The 21389-nt window shown below is 41.8% G+C and overlaps 1 protein-coding gene across 6 annotated transcripts in view; it reads right to left on the minus strand.

Moving 5' to 3' along the window:
• The window catches only part of agap1 (ArfGAP with GTPase domain, ankyrin repeat and PH domain 1), a 153025-nt gene that overhangs the window by 29061 nt on the left and 102575 nt on the right, over nucleotides 1-21389 (minus strand). For 3 of the 6 annotated variants that reach the window (XM_088605706.1, XM_088605701.1, XM_088605702.1), the window contains 3 exons: nucleotides 16898-17059; nucleotides 7221-7298; nucleotides 841-995 (listed from right to left, as the gene is read on the minus strand). In XM_088605706.1, the coding sequence (XP_088461832.1) occupies nucleotides 841-995; nucleotides 7221-7298; nucleotides 16898-17059 (395 nt within the window). The remainder of the gene's footprint in view (nucleotides 1-840; nucleotides 996-7220; nucleotides 7299-16897; nucleotides 17060-21389) is intronic. The other 3 variants (XM_088605707.1, XM_088605705.1, XM_088605704.1) reach the window with 1 other exon arrangement.

Consider the following 21389-nt stretch of genomic DNA (forward strand, 5'->3'; position numbering starts at 1 on the left):
GCCCCCACACCAAAAACTGTTGGGTGAACAGGGCAAGAGAGTGTGGGCTAGGGGAGTAGCCGAGACCACATGTGACAGGCTCTAGACCGGCGGACTCTTTTCTTAAGCACTCTGAAGCAAAACAGTAAAAACAGGCTTTCCTGCTATGATTCTAAAACTTTAACTTTCATGTGTAATTTCCTATTTTTCCAGTATTATAATACAGTCACCTGTAAACTATGTGGCCCTGAGCTTATTTGAACTGTATATTATCATGAAGGATAAGGCTGCATATCACAAGACTATGTTAGCAAACGGCAGCACAGGCCTAACAGGACCTGATGTTGGAAGGGCTGAAAGAACTCTTTATATCACTTCTTTAACCTTAGGGGCCATTCGATTTCAGGGTTTACTTCTTATCACACTACCTGCCTAATTACACTCAGCCACCACTAAGTCAACTACCTTCCCTGCAGAACTATAATAATACTAACTACTTACACTACAAACAGATAAAAGATCTTAGCTATTAGAGCTTATCTTAAAGAAGATTTGGTTTCTGCAATATTTCTGTCAGAAAACTGTAAGTTCTTATGGTATATGCAGATAAAAATAAATGAACAAAATCTTCCATTTTGACAGCAGGTAGGCAATTATTAGACTGACTAAAAAAGCAGTCCCAGTTGCCTGGATGTCTTTCTTTGTGTCTTTAATTCATGAGATGACAACTGAACCTGACTACTCTTAACAGCTTTATCTTCCGTTTTAATTAAGAAACCAAAATTGGTTCAAAACGTGTTAAAAAATTAAACGCGTCCGCTGCCGCCTCCCCATGGACCAGAGGCAGGACTCGTGCCGCACCTTATTCTTGCTGCTCTCGCAGGACTGCAGGCTGGCCAGGATCTGGCTCTCGATGGCCTGCACCCAGGCGTCCCGCTCCTCATACGACGTTGCCTCGAAGTGCCACTGCTGCCCGGTCAGCGACACGATGATGAACTCAAAGTTCTCCTCTTGTTCTGAAAGAGAGAGGTATGAAACCCAATAGGGTCCCACAGGACGTAAGTGAGGTTACCAATGAGGGGAGATTGTTCGGTCTGGTTGGTACTTTGTTCTGTACGAGAGCTGTTAACTGATCCAAGGACCTCATGGAGCTGTTTATTGAGGAAAACCAGGGTACCGGCTACAACACCTCTCTTCTGCAAATTAAACTCTTGGTGCTTATCTCCTAAAGAAAACCGACCAACTCTTCAGAAATCTAACAACTAATTTATGAAAATGCAGTGCTGTATGTTGCATGAGACTGGTGTATAGCTCATTGATAAAACTCTTGAGTCCACAGCCGAAGAGCTCAGAAATCCTCTGGGCGCTACCGTGGTGAACAAATCCTCTCCTTGTGCACTTCCTCTCAGAACACACCTGTTTGCTGCAGGACACTGATCAGCACTTCCTGCCCCTGCTGGTCGGGCAGGCGCAGGGAGAGCAGGATCTCTCTGTAATTACAGCCCAGAATTGCCCCTGGCCTTCTTGCACAGAGGAACTGTCAGCTCTGACAGCACGTAATGGGAAGGTCAATCAGATTACAATCAAGGGACTTTCTAAGGTGACATATGGATCTACTACCCAAACTTTAAAATAGGTTAATGGGCCAATCAAGAGCCAATTAGGAGCATATTACACTGGCATCTACATAGTTAAATGGTCAAAGACTGGGGGCACAGGGAAAGGGGTTCACATTTGGAAACTGTTAACAACAAAAGAGAATTCAGAACCAAAAATGCCGTCAGGAGCAAACAGATGGCTCTAACTAAGATCCCCACTGATGAAGCATCATTGCATAAATGATTGGTGTTCAAAGGGGCCCCAGAAATGTGATATTCTGGGGAAACATGAGATCAGACACTGGTTGGGTTCTGTTTACAATTTAAAGAAATAGGGAGGGACGGATGGGTAATTACATAATGAGCAGGCAATCACTACGACCTCTATAATAGAGTCCTAATCTGCCTTCTTTCCTCAGGCTTCTGTGTTATCTTCAGCGGTGTTGTAGTAATAGCTAGATGCCAGGGGGTTCCAGTGGGGGACATCACTGCAAGTCAAGACATTCTGCTAGATTCCCAATTCCAGAGGTGATCCAAATACCTCTGGAGGAAGGAGGAAGGATTGCTAACTCACGTCCAGAAGAGCTCAACTTGGCTTAGGAGTGACCAGGATTACCAGCAAGGAATATTGACAGGTGAAGTCAAACTAGCAAGGATTCACTGCCTAGATGGCAGCACAGGTAGCTCGAGGTAATGGATACACTGACTTGAGACCTGTCCCAAGAGGTTTTGTAGATTTCATATCGTCATCACTCAGGAATGCCTCATCTATTACTAGCTGTTCATCCAATAAAGCTGGTTTTTAATGCTTCCCAACAGATTCTATGTTCTAATCAACTTTTCAGAACTAAGGGATGTATATGCTGACATCAAACTTCTTTTTTTTGCTTTCCAGTCAAGCAGAGGATTGACTGAATGGTAAGAAAACTTAATACATGCCACTGCTGACTTTAAATTACAATGTTGAACAGAAAAAGGAAAAATATCTTCAGAACATAAAATACACCTCATCCATCCCAAAGAGCAGTAAAGGAAAAATACAGAACACAATTACACTATTAATTCAGCCTGCCTGAATAGTATCTTGACACTGCAATGGTTTACCTCAATGAGAAGAAAAACAAAGAAAATTGCTCATTAGCTGTAAATGTAAGCAGATGAATGCTAAACTGTGCCCTCTTACAGGAAAAAGAGTTAACTTGTCACCCTGGGGTTGGAAAATATTTACTTCCACTTGTTTTCTAGTGAAGGGGAGATGGTTTCTCCTGAACAGCTGAAATGACAGGCTGTGTCTAGTGGGGCCCTTCTGTTAGCAATTAGGAGTATAGCTGAGCTGGAGCTGGGGAAGAGGGAGGTCAGGTCAGGTGATCCCTCAGACAGGAGACCCTGGGGCTTGGAGAGGGTGCCAGACTGCGTCCGGCCCATGGACCTGACATGTGAACGCAAATCAAGCTAGCAAGCACTGACCTAATAAAAATGGGTTTAGTAAGCACAAAACACAGGGAAGGGGCATCCATTTCAAGCTTGAATGTAAGACCTGCAAAACTCCATCCTTCAGACTCAGCTGCACATTGTCCTGTTCATAGTCTTCACTGTCGGTATACTGGCTCATTTACCGAGTTTCTACGAATTGAGAATTCCAGGTGAAAGTGTGAGTCTAGCTGTTGGGCAAGACATTCAATCACAACATTGACAACTGGCTGTCATTTGCTGGAAAATCTGGGTTTACTCTATACTAACAATGGCAACGTGTAACTAGGATACACATAAAACATTAAAATGCACGAAGCAGTCGGAAGATGGTTTAATAAGGTACAATGATATAATCAGGTCTAATGTTTCTTGTCAAGTAGTTAAGCTACAGTATTTCACGGCCTGGTAGTGAACAATTGTTTCATCTTTATGAGCACAGTTTTAGAGAGGGAAGTGAATCGCCAACAACCTTAGTCTGGATCAGTTTGCATCTGAAACGTCATATACTTCAGATATGGTCCAATTTCTCAATTACACAGCCCTAGAAACTGCACATAGGATTCCAAACCATTATTTTAATTGCAAATGCATTTATCCTGATAACCAAAAGTGAAAGTCAGTAGAATAAGAAAACTAACTTCTTCTAACATTTCATAAAATCTCTAAGAACAAATGAAGACAGCCTAAAAGACATGACTGTCAACTCTTATCATTCAATAGACCTGCAGTGAGACATTGACACACACACATCTCTTCAATCAGGTTACAATGATTTTTACAGTGACTACTGACAGGACCCATGTTTGCTCTGAAACATGTCACAAAAGCCATCAAGGTAGAGAGCTCAATTCATAAAGGTACAGGCCAAAGGAGGTTGTGGTCTAGGTCAGTTTCAAAGTCAAATGTTTTGGGCAGCCAAATAACAGTTTTATTTCTGGCAACACTGTGTGCACTACTCTATTCTTCCTTTATCCCTTTACTCAACGTGAGAATCAAAATATCCCAATAACTCCACCACTGTAATAAGAAAAAAAATCATCTCTAAATCACAAAACGACAGCCCTTTTGTCTTTATCTTTGATAAATGGAGGTCTTCTCCACATGAAGTTTTAACGTTTGAATCAGAAACCCTGGATTCTGTAACCCCTCCTGCCACCTCTGCCAACTGAACTAAAAGACAGGAGCCAACAGTTCATTCCATTCTCTTACTAATTTAACTAATTGGAATCCCTTCAGACAACTCATGTTGAAGTTACCTCTGGGCTAATACACCCTTGTCTACAACAAAGGCACTTGTGTTAAAAATGACGCAGCCGTCTGATTGGTTGTTAAAAGACCTTGGGACAGGGAAAGGAGCCCTGTAACCAAATTACAATGAAAACACAGACAGAGAGGAGCTACTCCACATAAGAGGCAGAGACATGCCCTTCTGCAGTGAGCAAAGTCAGAACAGGGCAAGTAAAACAACCTTTACCACATTCACACAAATATCTGCTGAACAGGACTGAGGTTCTAAAGGACCATTAAGTTTTTTTTCTGTTTTATGAAACACACATTTTGAAAAATGACACATATACAAGGCAAGTTACAGTACTCTATGTCTCACTTGAATGAGACAGTACTCTATGTCTCACTAAATTTGAATGTTAAGGCATTTAAATTAAAATATAAGTTGAACAGTTAGAATAAGTTTCATTATTACACTATAGAATTGGGTCAAATCTATTCTAAAAAGGTTTTCAAAAACCAGCAACGCTAAGAAACACTATATCCTTGTTGACACGTATGTTTTTCTTATATTGGGACTACCCCACCATGTGTGAACTGTACTTTGGGGGCAGTCCCTGGGTATATTTGACCCTAGTCTAGAAGTAGGGCTGTCCTCTTTCAGTAGTTGTAGTTAAATTTGTTACATATTAAAATCAACCACATTGTGTAAACTGGACAGTATGGACCGACATACTGGCTGATGAAGAGACTCAGACAAGTGCATTTCAAATGAAAACTTTCCCCGTCTGTTTTGAGGTTCTGCGGTGGACTTTCGGTTTATTAACTGGAGCAGACTCAAGCAGATTCAAGTCAATACTGTCCACATCTTGTCAACAAAAATGTCATATGACACAGTAGCTTCTGCAGTCTCCTAGCAACACAAGTCACCTGAACCTTCAGGAAGAATATCAGGGTGACAAGGGCTACCTCAGGTGGAGCCCTCAGCCCTGGGCAACTGCTATGTGACCACAGTCTAACAGAAATGTTTACTTTGACACTACAATTCTTTATGCTACACTTCAATATCATAATCGTTTTTCTTAAAGAGCACAGCAGTAAGTCAGAAATGTTCATGGAGATATTTATGAATCTTTATAAGTAAATACACTGCCTGAAATAATACGCAGGGATGCTCCATTTCTGTTTAATTAACAGTTAATTTATCTTCTGACTTACTGTGTATTAAACGAATTTCTTGCTCCACCTAAAGTCCTAATGAAAGAGTCTGAAATTCTAGATGGTTTTTGCTTTCTGCAGAGGCAGAAGAGCTCCTGGCTGACAAACTAAATCAAAAAGTAAACCACAGAGTTTTCTTCCACAGAGTTGAATTCTCACTGTTTTTTTCTACTTACATAAAAGAAAAAACACAAACCTGAGAGCACAGTGTACATAAACAGGGCAAAAAAGTGCAATAAACAGGGTGCCTGTTCTTTCTTTGCAGTTTCTGCGCCCACTGGAGCATCCTGTCTCAACCCCAGTTAGGGCAGACCCTCATTACACCGATAAGCCCCCTCGGGGTCAGGAACAATGTTCTAATCATAATTAAATTTTCTTTCTTTTTTGGATGAGGGGAGGTGGTTTGACAATTATGGAAACCAACAATCCAGAAAGCTGCAGCATGAAAGCATAAATTAAAGCTTCCACTCCTTCTGAGCGCTCGGGAGTCAATTAATGAATAAAAAAAGGGCATTAGGCTGCGCGATTTGTGACCCCTCCATTTTCTTCATAAACCTAAAACATTTGCCTATTACAGGGAGTCCGCTCAGACGTGACTGGTTTTGCATTCCAAACACCCCAGTGTGCGATCCCATTACCCCAGCTGGTACTGGGAGTGAGGCTGTGCTTCTTTCCCTGAAAACCCTGTGGCACTAATAATAATAACCAGAATAATCATGCACTGATCCCCCCCAACACACACATTATACACACATATATATATAATCCCCCCCACCACTGTAACAGGATTGACACTTCACATTATAAAGAGAAAGACAATCTTAGAAACTGCCTATGATACCGAAAGGAATAAACAAAAGAAAACAGAATGCCGCTTAATATACACACACACACATCACCAGCCCTCTCCCCCACCCCCAAATAAAAACAAGAAGCTAATCTTGTCATTAAACAGAAGCTTTGTGCGGCAGCTCTGCTTGCGACAGAACTAAAGCAAGTCAATTTGTGAACTTTGACACCCGCAACCTTTAACAGCAAAACAATATACACAATTTACAAGCAGGGTGGCACATGCAAATGACCTGCTGCTGTCGCAGGGCCCAATCCGAGCTGCGGAGAACATTATAAAAGAGGGGAGGATGGCGGAAAGATATGAAGGCACAGGGGGGTGGGAGGCAGGGGAAGGCCAGGGAACACAAATTAAAAGACTGTACTTAAATGTCACAGCACACAGTATTGCACCGAGACACAGATCATTACTCTCGATATTATTCGCACCCTTTTAAAACGGTAATAACCTGGAAAATATTACATGGATTGCCCACATCTACGGAAAAATATATATTTATATTAAAACAACCCCCCCAAAAAATACAGGAAGAAAAATGGATTTTTATCCCCCCCCTCCCCGACACCACCAAGTAATTTAGACGTTATCGCACTATGGAGGCAGAGAAAGGTCACACTCTACTGTGGAGACAGAGGAACACAGCACTGACACACACAGCCACCACACACAGAACCTGACTCTGAAAAACACAGGAGAGGATGACAAAGCATGCGCCAAACTGATCACCTGAGCTCTTATCCTCTTTATTGACCACTAACCCCTGTTAGTGGCAGGTGAAGGGATAAGGGGAATGACAGGCTGTGTTGAGATATAGAAATGTATATATGGACAGCTAACTAATTTCGCTCATTTGGCTGATCCTTCACTGTATTTACCTTCGGTGTTGGTGCTGCTGCTGTTGTAAATGTTGCGCAGGCTACCAACACGGTTTAGTTTCCAAGCTTTACGTTTGGCTGCATCCGGACAGCAGAGGGAGAGATAAAAAAAAAAACAGAAATAAAAAGAGAAAAAAAAAGAAAAGAAACAAAGGGGAGAAGTAAGATGTCAAAAAACAGCAACAAGCAGAGGAAGCATTAGGATGCTGTGCAGAGGAAGGGGTGTGGCTGAGGAGGGGACAGGCCCTCTGGTTTGAGGTGCGAGTGAAGCAGTGACATGTTACAGGGTCTCCAAACGGGGGGTAAAAAAAACCAGGAAACTGAATCAGGCAGGAACTCCAGGCTGCTGCATCACTCATTCACACTGGACCCGAGCGGCGTTAAGTTTGCTTTCTAATTGCTTCATTAAAATTAAGTCTGGCGCAGAATAACAAATTGGCTTAAAATGAAAACCAATCTGATAACGTCCTATCTGGGTAATGACATTGCACAATTTATAATGATCATTAAGCACGAAGTACTCTCATGTGCAGGTACACTATGGAAAGGTATGGAAATTTCATAAAGCTACTTCAGTGAAGGCTGTGCTTTCTAAAGAACTCCTCTACTGCCACCTGAAACTCTGAAATTATTGACTCTAAAAAACCCTTCCAACGGTCTATTTCTCCACATGTGGAATTCTTGCTTTTATTTTACAAACAGGCTTGAGATTACTGTAGATTATCCTTGTTATAACAATAAAATTACTTTATGATTTGTCTAACAGTAATATGGAATTATTTTATTTCTTCCAATTAATCTGCTGCATATCTACAGCACTAACTTGAAGGTTTCAGTCTGTATATATTAATGGTTCTGCCACTGTAGGTATCGATTTTACACTGCTTTTAGATAGAGAGGACAGCATTCAAAACATCAAATAGGTCCATCACAAAAGTATCCAAATATGCATTGTGTTGATAATACTACCATTCTAACTATTTCAGACTAAATGTTTTAATTTATACATGTTTAATATCTCAAACAATAATGGCAACAGTATTTTTCTATACTTCCGCCAAATGCCCTTGGGTGTTGAGTCCACTGACACAATCAGTTGTGTTTGAAAAGCAGGATGTAGTTGTGCTTGGCACTGCTGCCTCCTACTCTATATAATGATACATCTTTTCACTACAGTTCTGTTAAAATTAATTGTAAAATGTGTAACTCAAAAAATGTGTAAAGTAATGCAATAATGACCCTGATACAAACTAAAGTAGATGGCATAAAAAAAAAACATTGTGAAATTTGCCCAGGCATTAAAGATGTAAATAAACTGCTAAGTTCTGCTAAGTTTTGCAAATAGAAATACTAAACTACAACAGTACTTAGTTTTAAACCTGGAACAAATGATGGCAGATATATCAGCAATCCTCAAGTAAGGTATCTACTGTGATTAATGTGCCCTTCTAGAAATCTTTATTAAGTTAAACCAAGTGGATTACAACTCAGTAAGCTGGTAAAATGAGTTAAAGCAGAAGTCAATTTCCTTAGAATTAAAGACACAACATGTTTGCCAGGGGACACTGCATCACGCAGCTTCAGCGATTATTGGAATTTAATGTCCCTTTCTGAAACACTAAACGTGGGTCATTACATGCTGAAAAGGCGATACAGTCATTTTAAACTGCACCTGCCTCATTGATCTTAAGAGGTAAAGAGCATTCTTGTGGACATTCAGTGGTTAGGAAAACAGTGCACCAAACTGTTTATTCCTTTAATCACCAAAGCAAAACCCACATACAAGGGGAAAGCTCAGGTGTGGAGGAGGAAAATGATGTCTTTCTTAGGTGAGACAGGCATGGCTTCAGCAAGACATGGGGAACAACCACATGACTGTCAATGAAATCATCTGGAGAGGTCAGCAGCAGAGCATACAAAACTATTTGCGACAACAGAATAAAATCCCAGAAATAAAACACTCACAGTTTCTGCTTTCATTAGCTTTCTGACATTATATCCTGGCAACACCTGAGGAAAATAAATCCCCATCTAAATCTATGAACAAAGTCAGATAATGTTAAAAAAAGAGTAATAGAGGCTGGCCACATTCAGTTGTACTACAGGACAGGGTACTTACACAAGTCCTGCTCGTTTTCTTGTTCTTCTGAAACCAAAGACCTACTCCACCACAGCATAAATGTAAAGTTGACCAAATGGTTTCAATTCTACAGTACCTGCAGGGGTACAAATCTTTCACGATCTTTTCAACACCTCGTGCTCTTTTTCCAGCTCAGCTGTGTAATGCATTCAGAGTCCATCAGCACAATAGCTTGGTTCAAGCTTCTTTAATAAGGTCCATTTTACACACTTTAAATAACCACTTATTTTCCTGTCCATCTCTTCCTCAGCCTCGGTGCTTCAAGTTCTCATTCTGTATTACTTTCCCATAGCCTGAAGCAATAAGGGGCATTTGTCACACATTAAACAACCAATGCTTAAAATGAAATAAAAACACGTACATACACACTCTGAAAGAATGCATTTTTTTCAACAGTTCAAATAAAAAAAGAAAAAAACCAAAAGCTGCAAAACAAATCAATGTTCTGAAAAGTTTTACTACTCTTTCAGATCTGGTCTCAGCCTTTTGTGCATGAACGTTTTAATTGATAAAGCATGCAGAATTTCAGTCATTCTGAAGGTCTTCTACACTGATCATCACTTGGACATGGTAATGAAGCATTACACACAGAACAACACACCACTAAAACCATGTCTTCTTGCAAATAAATTAAAATGTAATAAGTTCAAATAAACAACACCGGAAGAAGGCTCCACAGCCAAAACATTGTGTTTTCTTTCTTCTCTTTTCAGCATGGAATAAACCTATTACTTGTTCCTTTGCAGCCTACGCATGCTGACGCAGCTACCCACCTGAACAAGTTCAAATAAAGTTAACAATTATCCAATTCCGCATCGCATTTTGGTACAACAGAGCACAATGGAAGCATGTAAGTACACCATGCTTGTCAATCCTCTTGTTACTTGGCTTGACACAGACTGGAGAGTCTGGCCAGTAGACCTCTTTAGTTAATAGCTTTCAGTGCAAGTCTCACAGCAGCAGGGCAGCTCACAATGTTATCCTCTCCTCCGCCTTAAGGCCTCTTGGGGAGAATCGTTCCGTCACCACCAAGTAGCTTTAGCTACTTACTGTTCATGTAGTCAAACTTTCCATGAAAGTCTGCAGTGGAAATACTAGAAGAGAGCCACGTTCCTCCGCTTGTAGTAGGTACGGGCTTGACAAAATCATGCATCTGTTCATACACATTAGAGTTTGTGTGTCCGTTGAGTGGTTCCAGAATTTAAAGCTGTTGAACACGGCAAATAAATCAGTTGTGCAGTGTCTGTGTTTTCCTAGTCAGATACACCTGCTGGGTGCAGATACTCTATGCGAAATGTAGTGGAAATACTCTTCTCTCAGCATTAAAGGAAAAGTGGGCCTGTTTTTAAGAGTTTCCCTTGCATTTTAAGCTACCAGATTCTTGAGAAAAGGCGACGATGGGAGAGGATTCTGCATTTTTCCCCTCTTCCTTATCTAAAAGGCTGAGGTCAGCCAGTTCCCATGTGGCTCTGCCTAGTAACCATTTTAAACATGGCTCTCATTGGAGCTCTTTTGTGCGATCCAAACAACATCCACAGTCAACCAAACTTGCTCAGACTCGCCTCCTACAGGCTAGCATGTGCACAAAGCTGAAAATAAAAAGAAAATCAGTGTCTTTCCCCTACAAAAACTGCATAAACTAATGCAGTTGCTCCCTATAATGCAGGGAGCAATTGCATTCATGTTTTTTCCCCTCACTTCATTTGATTACATTGAAGCTGCCAAACAGTCCCAAAGGGACTGAGGTAAACACCAACTTGCTTTGCAGTGGAAAGTAAAAAACGTGGTTTCAGTTCAGAGGTACAGCTTTCCTCACAATATGTGCTTGGCAATCTGACAAACCAATAATAAATGAGAACGTCAAACCAGAGACTCCAGAGTGAATTTACATTGCAATTTGTAAATTACTGATTAAATCTATAAAGCTCAGGAATTACTTTTTTTGTAAATATATATGTTAAGGCACATTAAATTTGCCACTAACAACAGGTAAACTACTGAACTGGAAGAATTAAAACACTGCTCTCCCATAAAACACGGCCACACAATGGCTGACACAGACTCATTTTTCCTATTCTTTTTTCCAAATAACTTTACTAACTGATTGCTCCTGAAAGAAAAAAAAAGGAATTTTTCATAACATCTATCGCATGCTGTGACCATTTTGTAGTGTTTTTTCTTTCGGTAGTTTTCTTAGTTTTATGTTTTTAAGCCAGTAATTGGTGGCTTTTTTCCCCTTCTCTGTGGTTTCAGTTCTCTCCCCCTTCTCTTCAAGTTCAGGAAATGATGGGTCAGATGCTTTTTATCCCCAACTCACTGCAGGACTCCTATATCACTAACAGGCTCTTCCAAAAGCTGCTATCACATTTCAAAGATCCCAGTCACTTAAAAGTAGCTAATCAAAGGTATAATTATTTAATGAGCAGTAGTTAGTGGTATCCAGCGGGGCTGTAATTGTTTTACTGTGATCAACAGACCACCAGACTCTGCACTGGGACATGCTGATAAAAATTCATACTATGCCAACCAGGAAAGCAGAGGAATTGACATTTCTTCTCCTTCCTCCAGTACACAGATAGATTAGGAAGACACAGGGAATGTTTTTATTGACCTGCACGTGCGTAAGTGGGGCGAATATGATTCCCTGACCAGCGGCTGGATGAAAGAAAGTCCTTCTGTAGATCCTTTGTTTTAGGCGAGAGAGCAGGTAGCTTTTAATTAGAGACCCCCTACTCAGTCAAGTCGTGTGCGGAGACCGACATTAAAGTCTTGCGTTTCAGCTCAGCTCTTTTTCACATATCATTCTGAAGAATAAGGCCCTGTCCTTGAATATGAGAGGTCTTCAGCCCCCTTTTCTTACCATCTGCCTCACAAAAAATCACAAAAGATCTGCTAAAGGATCATATAAGAATTAGGCTAACGGTTATCATAATTTACCGCACATTACACTGGTTTTACGCACATCTATGTAATTTAAGCCAACGCAACACAACTGTGCAGGAAAGACAAATATAATTCCAAAGGCCGATCCTCTGCTGTTGTGCGCTGTCAGGTCCAGAATGTAGCGGTAGAACAGTGCTTTACTTCATATTGAAATACCACAAGCAGCTGTACATATGTCTGCAGCACACCTGTTTTAGACAGAGGCATCGACTAGTCTGAACTTCACGATAACTAGTTCTTGCCCTTTAAGGCAATTTGCCATCATTTAAAAACATATTAAATAACCCTTTTAAATAATTAGCATACTTCAGACTATCCTTGGCTACATTAACAGGATATATTTGAATTCTATAGCCTTCTAGCATTCTGGAGCTACTCAAACTGCCCATGTGTCCTCCTTAGGTTCAATAGCTTGCATTAAAAGTACTGCATGAAATGAAGAAGATAGAGCCTGATTAAGGCAGAGGATATCGCTGTGTAACATTCCTGCCCACCTCAGGAATACCAAGGCTAAACTAATATTTAGGTTTTTTGGACAAACATCTATTCTTATCTGCACAAACAATACGATCCAGTATAAAAATAACAGCCCGCTGCCTACCTTATACAAACCCCCCTCCTCCGTCCTGCCAGCTAAACCAACAATGTGAAAAATATCTGCATGCCTGTATACAGTATTGATATTTGATCAAGATTAAATCCCATTTTGAAAAACAATATAGGACCCTGGGGGTAGCTTTACTGCTTTGCTACCACTGGAACGGGGCTTAAGTGCCTCTCATTACAGTGCAAAGGGGGGCAGCAGAGAGCTTGCTGGGGTTTGCACTGAACACAATGAAACCTTGGACGTGGCAAACTGCCTCTACCTGGGAAAGACCGTCTCAATGAATAACATGCCGTTGACAGCATTATACTTCATCTGGCCGCTAGCATGACACCCGTCGCAGGCAGAACGCACAAGTGTTTAATGGCTAAATTGGGAGACTGTTACTAATCGCTTATTGAATAATGAAAGTGACACAGCTGATAAAAGATTTCAATACTGTAGATTATTTATAATATTTCACTTAAGTGCTTCTCTGACAAATGGCCAGATGGAACCCAGCTAGGGAGTGCTTAACAATGTTCAGCCTTTTAGAAAAGCGTGAGAACTGAGTCACTGCTTTATATCTTTTATCTTACATTTCAAAGGACCACAGCTATTATAGTCTGCATTTAAAGTAACAGCTTACTTTTAGCAATTATTTTAGCTGTCGCTCCTCACAGCGTGGTGTGAGGCTGAGCAGCTCCTAATTTTCTGTTACACCTGCATCTATGTGTGACACAGGTGTCTGTCTGTATTACGGGATGATACCGGAACTCAATGATGAACGGAAACCTCTCATCTGTCAGGAAACAAAGCAAAGATAATCTCCAGTTCAAGCTGTTACCAGACTTCACATCTGAGCTGTTATGATTAAAACAGTTCAGAAGGAGTGGGAAACAGGCTTGTGCACACAGACAACAGTTCTGCTTTACAGGGGTCCTCATACATAGTTTTTAAGTCCTCATACATAGCTGGAAAGTATGTTTTCTTTCTGTATAACATTAAATAACACACCTCAGGTCTATTCAATAGACTGCACAGATTAGAAAGCCATGGAGAGAGGATGCCATGGAAGTGATTAAGTCAGTAAATCGCAGGTCTCGGCTAGAGAGCACAAAGAACCTCTCTAATTGAAAGCACTGCTGTAGGTGACACCTCTCCCCTTCGCCACAGGGTGGCGCTCCTAAGAAGAGGCGCTAAAGCCAACTGCGAAGAGAAAAAATGCACAGCAGTGGAGATTTATAAAATACACACATCTTTCAAGAGGTCCCTTTTTAAAAAAAAAAAGTGGACTATAATGTCAGGTGAAGAAGACTGACAGCAGTACAGGACGAAGCACGTTTCACTCTTAACGAATGCTTTCTTAAGCTGAGCAACCATTTGATAAAGATGATGATGCTGGTGCTGAAGACGACAGCCTCCAGTTTGTGGGAGTGGGAAACAGGCTACCCAGCCGTGCTGTTGAAGCCCATTTCTTGTCGTTTTGTCAAGATTGGACTAGGTGACATCCTGGGATCAATTAGATAGAAACTCCCAACGAGCGACAGCAGATGAGCCGAAGGCCGTCCTCTTATTGGTAACCTTTCTTATGTTCTTCTGTCACAAGGTTATTCTGTACTGTGCTAAAACAAACACGTGCTTCACGCAACGCGCAAACCAACATTCTTTTTTCAAGTATCCCACTGCTTTTTGACTCCATAATAGTCCTGGCTAGTACATATAATAAGATAATGAATCAAAAACTAAAAAAAATACATCTAACCACTCTGCTCACTGCAGCACGCAGAGAAGCAGTCCTGACTCTGCAGGCCAGGCGCATCGCAGGGCCTGCCAGCCATAAATATTAAACCATCCTTTATTAAATAAAAAGGAAAGAAAGCTACATTAATCCTGTTCTGGGCTCCGTTCCCCTCCCATGGTGCTGAGCACTTGGAGTTCATTTTCTCCTTCAGTATTGATACTAATCTCTCTTTATCTCCTCATTAGGCCTGTCTCGGGAGCTGGGGCCGAGCACATTAGAGCCCATTAACACTGAGGAGAGCTCCAGCAGACACAGCCTGCCTCGCTGGTGTGAGAGAACCATCCTGGGAGAGCGCCGTGCCATCTTCATCTATTACCCCCCCACACCTCCAACAAACGAAGACCAAGGAAAAGAAAAGGCAGTCTGATGAACTCATGACCCCCCAAAGCCAAGTCACTACATCTGCTGAACTTTCTAACACAAAACAATAAAGAAGTCTCCTTTGCGTCGGGCTCTAAACCATCACAGAACAAGAAAAAATGATTAAGAAAATAAGAAAACAATTCAACTCCACAGTGCCAAGTAAAGATTCTCTCGGTCTGTTTTAATTTTATTTCTGAATGCCGGACAGTATTATCTGTGCTACAAGCACTCCCTGGCGCTCTCTGTGAGTAGCTGGCAGAGTAGAGGGAATTTCCAGCTGCCTGACCTGCCAGCTGTAATCCACATTCGCACCAGAAAAACAACTGCTCCTGAAAGGTGACAACTTTTTTTGGGGGGGTTCTACAACATACTGCACGACAAAAGCTAACTTAAAAAATGCCCCCTCAGTGTAACTTGGTTTGTTATTCAAAACAATGAGGAGGAAAAAAATCATTCCAATTGGCAGGGTTTGTCACGGTGTCATCAACTTATGACTGTGTGTTAGAGTGTACTGTGTGCAGCGTCAATGTTACTGTTTGTATGCTATGTGTATTACTATGTATATTATTGTCACTGTTAGCGTGTAAATGTTGGTTTTGATTCATTGCTTTGTGCTAGTATCAATGTGTTACTGTCAGTGTTCATGTGTCAGTGCGTTACCATGTGCTATTATCAATGTGTTACTGCTTAATGCATGACTGCGTCAGTTACTGTGCGTCAGCATGTTACTGTGTGCCACTGTCAATGTTACTGTCTGTCACTTTTAGTGTGTTAGGTAAACCATGTGCAAGTGCTTGTGTGTCAGCTGTATATCTGTTAGTGTATTACCGTGTGCTACTGTCAGTTGTATTAGTATGTTAGTGTTTTACTGTGTGCTAGTGTCAGTGTTACTGTTAGTATATTACCTTGTGTTAGTGTCACAATTACTGCATGCTAGCATCAGTGAGCTCCCGTCAGTGTTGATTTATAAGTGCATGCCAGCGTTAATGTGTCAGTATATTACTGTCAGCGTTGGCGTTACCGTGTTTCACAATCGGTGGATGACGAAGTGCCAGTGTGCACATCACTCTGCATGTGTCAGTGTATCGCTACATGTCAGTGCTACTGTGTCACTGTTTGTCACTGTGTCACCGTGAGGCAGCAGCAATATTGCTGTGTGTCAGCACTGGCATGCAAAGTACTGCAATGTATTACTGTGTTAGTGTGTAGCCGAGTGGTAGTGAATTTCTTAATATCAGTGTGTGTGTATTAATGAGTCTGTGTTACTGTGGGTAGGTGTCAACGTCAGGAAGGCTCTCCAGAGCAGAATCCCAGTTCTGAAGAAGTTCAGGACACAGCCTGATGCAAGAAGACACTCCTCAGCATTTACACAGTACAGCAACAGAAGACACACCTGAGGGACTGGCCCAGTCTCCACCAACACAGGGAAAAAAGTTCCTCTTTAATGAAGATGGTGACTGCTTCACTTCAGAGAAACCCCTCTACTTTCGCTACTACGGGGAAATCTACAATTTTTACAGCTAAAAGCACACAGAAATGTAAGGATATGAATCTCGGACTGTTCATGACACGACTGGTTACACGCTGGGTACACATTAGCCTAATGTGCCTCTTTGGAGGAATGCAGACCGTAGCTTGCGTTGCTCGGAACCCTGGGATTGTTTTAAGGGCAGCTGACTTGATCATGTAATGGGTACATCACCTGGTCTGTATGAAACCGGTGCACAGCTATGCCCGCTTTCAAAGTCTTGCGTGTTCCAGTTTTCAGTTCCCGCACTTTTCGTTAGGGGAGAACGAGACAGCGCTGTTACCGAGCCGAGCGAAGGAGCAAGGGCTGAGTTTACCTTCAGCGGCGCCGGAGATGCCATCTGCTTTGAAGTTGCTGGTGCTCTTCTTCCTCCTGTGCTTCTTGCGGTTGGCGTGCGGGGAGGGTGGCGGGTCCAGCTTGGGGCTGGTGGTGCTGGAGATGCTGGGGCTGGAGCACACCGAGTCTCCCAGGCCCGTGTCTGCAGGAGGCGACAGGGGAGGAGGGGAGTGGGGATGGGAGAGGACGGGAGGTTAGAGTCAGTCAGAGCACTGTTGCAGTACCACATCTCTGGAGCTCAGTACAGCCAGAACGCTCACGTTTTCCATCACGCATCTTATTTTGAGGTTTACTTCACATTACAGCAAGAAAAACACTTGCAAAACCTATTTTTCATGCATCATGTAGCTGTGATTGTAGAGATTTTCTGTGATGGGCAAGCTCCATGGTTGGCAGCTCTATTATAACGACGCACGGGACAACGAATGAACCCAGGCCCACCATTCTGACACAGCATGCATGTGTGCTACTGCGTTTATTTTACCCTGTAACACACTGTTCCTTGCAGAATGAGACTCTTTCCATTAGCGGCCAAGACAGGTTGGCTGCGGTTTCAAGTTTTCAAAAAGCTAAAATGAGACCTGTGGCCTGGCCTGAGAGAAAAGCAATTTTAAAATACCAACAATAACAAAAATAAACACAACAAACATTAAAAAGGTGTTGTGTGTGTGTGTGGGTGGGGGGCATATATTACATATCAATCACAGCCCCTGAAACAAAGGAGAACTGAAATGCACCATCTTAATGTCTTAAGCTTAAAGTTCAGAAAAGGCAGCAGGAGGAGGGGAGGACACACAATGTCAGATGCAGTAGCACAGCACTGGCTACTCACAGACTGGGCACTGAGGCCAAAGCTCCTCACTGACAGGCTCAAGACTAGGTGGGCTCATCACAGCGGACAGCTCCTGGTACTAATCTTCATCTCCCTCTGTTACCTAGTGCTTCTTGCTATTCCAGTTCTAATAATGATGAAACACTGATTCACCGGACAATTATCATACTAATAATGAATAAATTGTGCATAAATAATAATAACAATAATAATATTCCTTCCTCTGTGAATGGCAAGCATGAAGCATGAGGGAGAGAGGCCGTTTCACTTTTCATACGCGGAGCTGACAGCTGTGACTAGGGGCTGAATAAAATAACATTCAGTTCACATAAATATCAAGCCAGGCTAGCTGGAGTGATGGGGGGCCCCCCTCTCTGGCGCTGAATGCACTCCCAGCCTTTCGCAACGGCAGACAGCCCCAAGGACACTCATAACTTATTTTACAATCATTTAGTCTCAGCTCAAGTGGAAAACGTGACAACTTATCTCTGCTGACAAGATGCCATCTCAAACCGTACAATTAACTGTACCCGATTAACTGCCCAGCCCATCATCATCTCCCGCGTTTGATGGACTGCACTGAGCCGGCTTCCTCTTTCACTCCTTCCACCTACTCGCTCCCTCTCTCCAGTTCTCTCTCTGTCCCCTCTTCCCTCTGCCGGATGTCTCAGGCCGACCTCTCCTCTCTTCCCTGAGCCCCTCTCCTCATTTCTCTCCCTCAGTTTCTCCTGTTTAATATACTTCTCATCTACGGTTATAGGTCACTTTTTTTTTAGAAACTGAGCACAGAAATAATAAAAAAAACATTTTTCTTGTGTCTGTATCTGTGATTGTATAGATTTTCTATGACTGGGAATAGCTGGCAGCTCTATTACAATGATACACAGGGCAATGAATTAATAGTCCCACCATTCTGACACAGCATTGCATGTCTGCTACTGTTTTTATTTGACCCTGTAACACCCTGTTCCTTGAAGAATGTGATACTTTCCATTAAGAGCCAACACAATCTGCTGCAGTTTCAACTTTTTGAAAAGCTTAAATGAGATCTCTGGCCAGGCCTAAGGGAAAAGCCATTTTAAAATACTAACAATAATAAAAGTAAACACTTCTCTCTTCCTTTAGCTCCTCTCCTCATCTCTCCCTCACTTTCTCCTGTTTAATACCCACATTATTTTTCTGTCTACGCTAACAGGTAACTTTTTTTGGAAACTATGCGAACACAGAAAACATGGATCAAGTCTTTCTTCAACAAAACTGCAGGCCTTGTTTTGTAAAGAGTTGCTGTCCAGCTAAAACTTTCCCCCAAAAAACTGTACAGGTACAGGTGAAGGCGCTGACCACAATCTTTGAAGAAATGAAAGCCGAGGCAGAATATTTGTGTCAAATTTAACTCAGTCTGACTCGCACTGTTTTTTTTACCGAAGCTTGTAATAGAGGGACTAACAAGTTCCTTTGATTCCAGGTCATCTCTGTTCTGAAAAACTCACTTACACGAACCTATGGTTCGAATTTCAATCAGTCCTTCACAGTATTCCAATTTCTCAACTTAAAAGATCCTGCAGGTTTGTATTTCCAATGTCTACTCCAACCCCTTATTCCTCGCCCTATTCTCATCGCAGTCCAGCCCTAAATCTAGCATGGAATTAATTTACGATTCACTTTCCCATTGCTAATTCAAGTCAGATAAGCCTTCTGTCTATCTCGGATGGCTCAGTTGTGTGCAGTAAACTTGAAGGGCTCAGAATGTCCAGGTTCTTGTTAGGAGACCTGCTTACTGGAATAACTCCTGGGGCACGGCATTCCTGCAAATCCCCAATCAAAGACACCTGCTCTGCAGCTCCACATGTGGGGATCATTTTCACTTTGGGCACAAAGGACTCTTTTACAGGCTGTGGAACAGATGCTAAATCAGTTGCTTCCTGCTCCATGGCCTCCACCTTCTGTGGTTGGCATGAGCAGGAGGACTTCTGTGAACAGAGGCTACAGACAGCAAAACTGAAAACTGTTAAAAAAAAACACCAGCAATAAACGTACATAGTGGAAAAGAACAGTTAACCTCAAGTGAACATTCAAACTGGGGTTATGGCCATTTCAACAATATTAACAACGCCTATTTCAATCTTTTTTGCCTTGGGAGTATCCAGTGCTGATCCTAAAAAGCCACAGATCCTTGTCACACCAAACAAGCTTCAAATCAACTGCTTTACTATTGGTTCAAGATTCATATGGCCTTCAACCACTGATTGAAGACGTCTACAAAAGCAGTTCCTAAAGGCCACTGATCTGAACAGGAACAAATAGGTCTTTTTAAAGAAATCAAATTTTATTACTGTGAACTAATGGTAATGACTTGATTCGGTTTATTTTCAGGGGTCTGTCACGAAACCGCCGTTAACGAAGCCATCGTTACCTTACAAACAGAACTCGTTCTGCACATCTATTGAAAAGGGGCTACCAGCAATAAAAAGACAAAAAGGTATGTGTGTTTTCCTGGGCGGGCTACCTCACAAGCTCTCAGCAATGCAAAGCAGCCTGTGATGTGAAGCTAGAGGCACTGTAATGCAATGCCTCTGAGAGCAGACAGGAGTGGAGGCTGGTTAGGTTTCTAACTCTTATTACCCTCTGAAGGAAATAACAGCCCGTAGATCTGAGAGCAGGCCTGCCGTAGCCTGTACTCTCTCTTCAGTGGTGTTTTACAAGGGTAATCTCAGTAACTGCTGTATCATTTTCCAGCTCACTTACTGCAAACAGTTTCTTCTGCTGGAAGAGGCCTCTGTTTCAGAATACGTCTAACACTTATGGAACCCATATTCACTCTCGCCTAGCCCTGTACTGGCTTTAGGAGTATTTGGGAGTGTGTGAACAGATGATAATATGAAAGGTTATATATGAGAAGATGCCATTTAGGTCATCTAACTCGTTCAGTGGTTAGTCGATAATTGATCCGAGAATCCAAGGAAAGAAGACAGTACATCATTCATGAACACATGGCTGGGTAGTTTGTTCCTGACTTAACATCCATGAGCAAAAAAGTGTCTCCTTTTTTCTGTGTGAAAGGCACCTCCCCATAGCTTCCACATGTCCTTCAATTTGTTTTTCACTGCTGATTCTGTAACTGCATGTAGTGTACTCTGTTCAAGACTAAAAAGATTCAGTTATTATAGTCCACAGGACATCCCTTTAAACCTGGGATGAATCTGGTCTCTGGACTTGGTTCCAGAGCAACAAGATCCTTTTTGGAATGTGGTGACCAACATTGTACACAATATCCTAAATTCTAGAGGACAAAGTAAAAACCTAAGCACTTTTCATCATTAGCTTCTTCAAGCGCTCCGATTTTCATCTTAGCCTATGTTTATTTATTATTAAATGTCATTTCTCAGGTGTTTGCCACGTTTTGTATTTTCTAAAATACAAAGTCCTTTTGAACTTGCTTTGGAGCTTCTAAAGTGTTTCCTAACACTCCTATTTTGGTATCATATAGGAACATGGATAACTGGCCAACTGTAAGAGAATCTTAATCACTAATAAAAATTAACAGAGATCCCTGTGGAACATCAATGATTAGATTGACTCAATTTGAGCATTTCACTCTAAAGAACATAAGTGGATCAGAAAATGCATCAGTGATGTTTTT

The sequence above is a fragment of the Lepisosteus platostomus genome, chromosome 14 (genome assembly GCF_059453375.1).
Source record: "Lepisosteus platostomus isolate fLepPlt1 chromosome 14, fLepPlt1.hap1, whole genome shotgun sequence".
In the NCBI taxonomy this organism is placed as follows: Eukaryota; Metazoa; Chordata; class Actinopteri; order Semionotiformes; family Lepisosteidae; genus Lepisosteus; species Lepisosteus platostomus.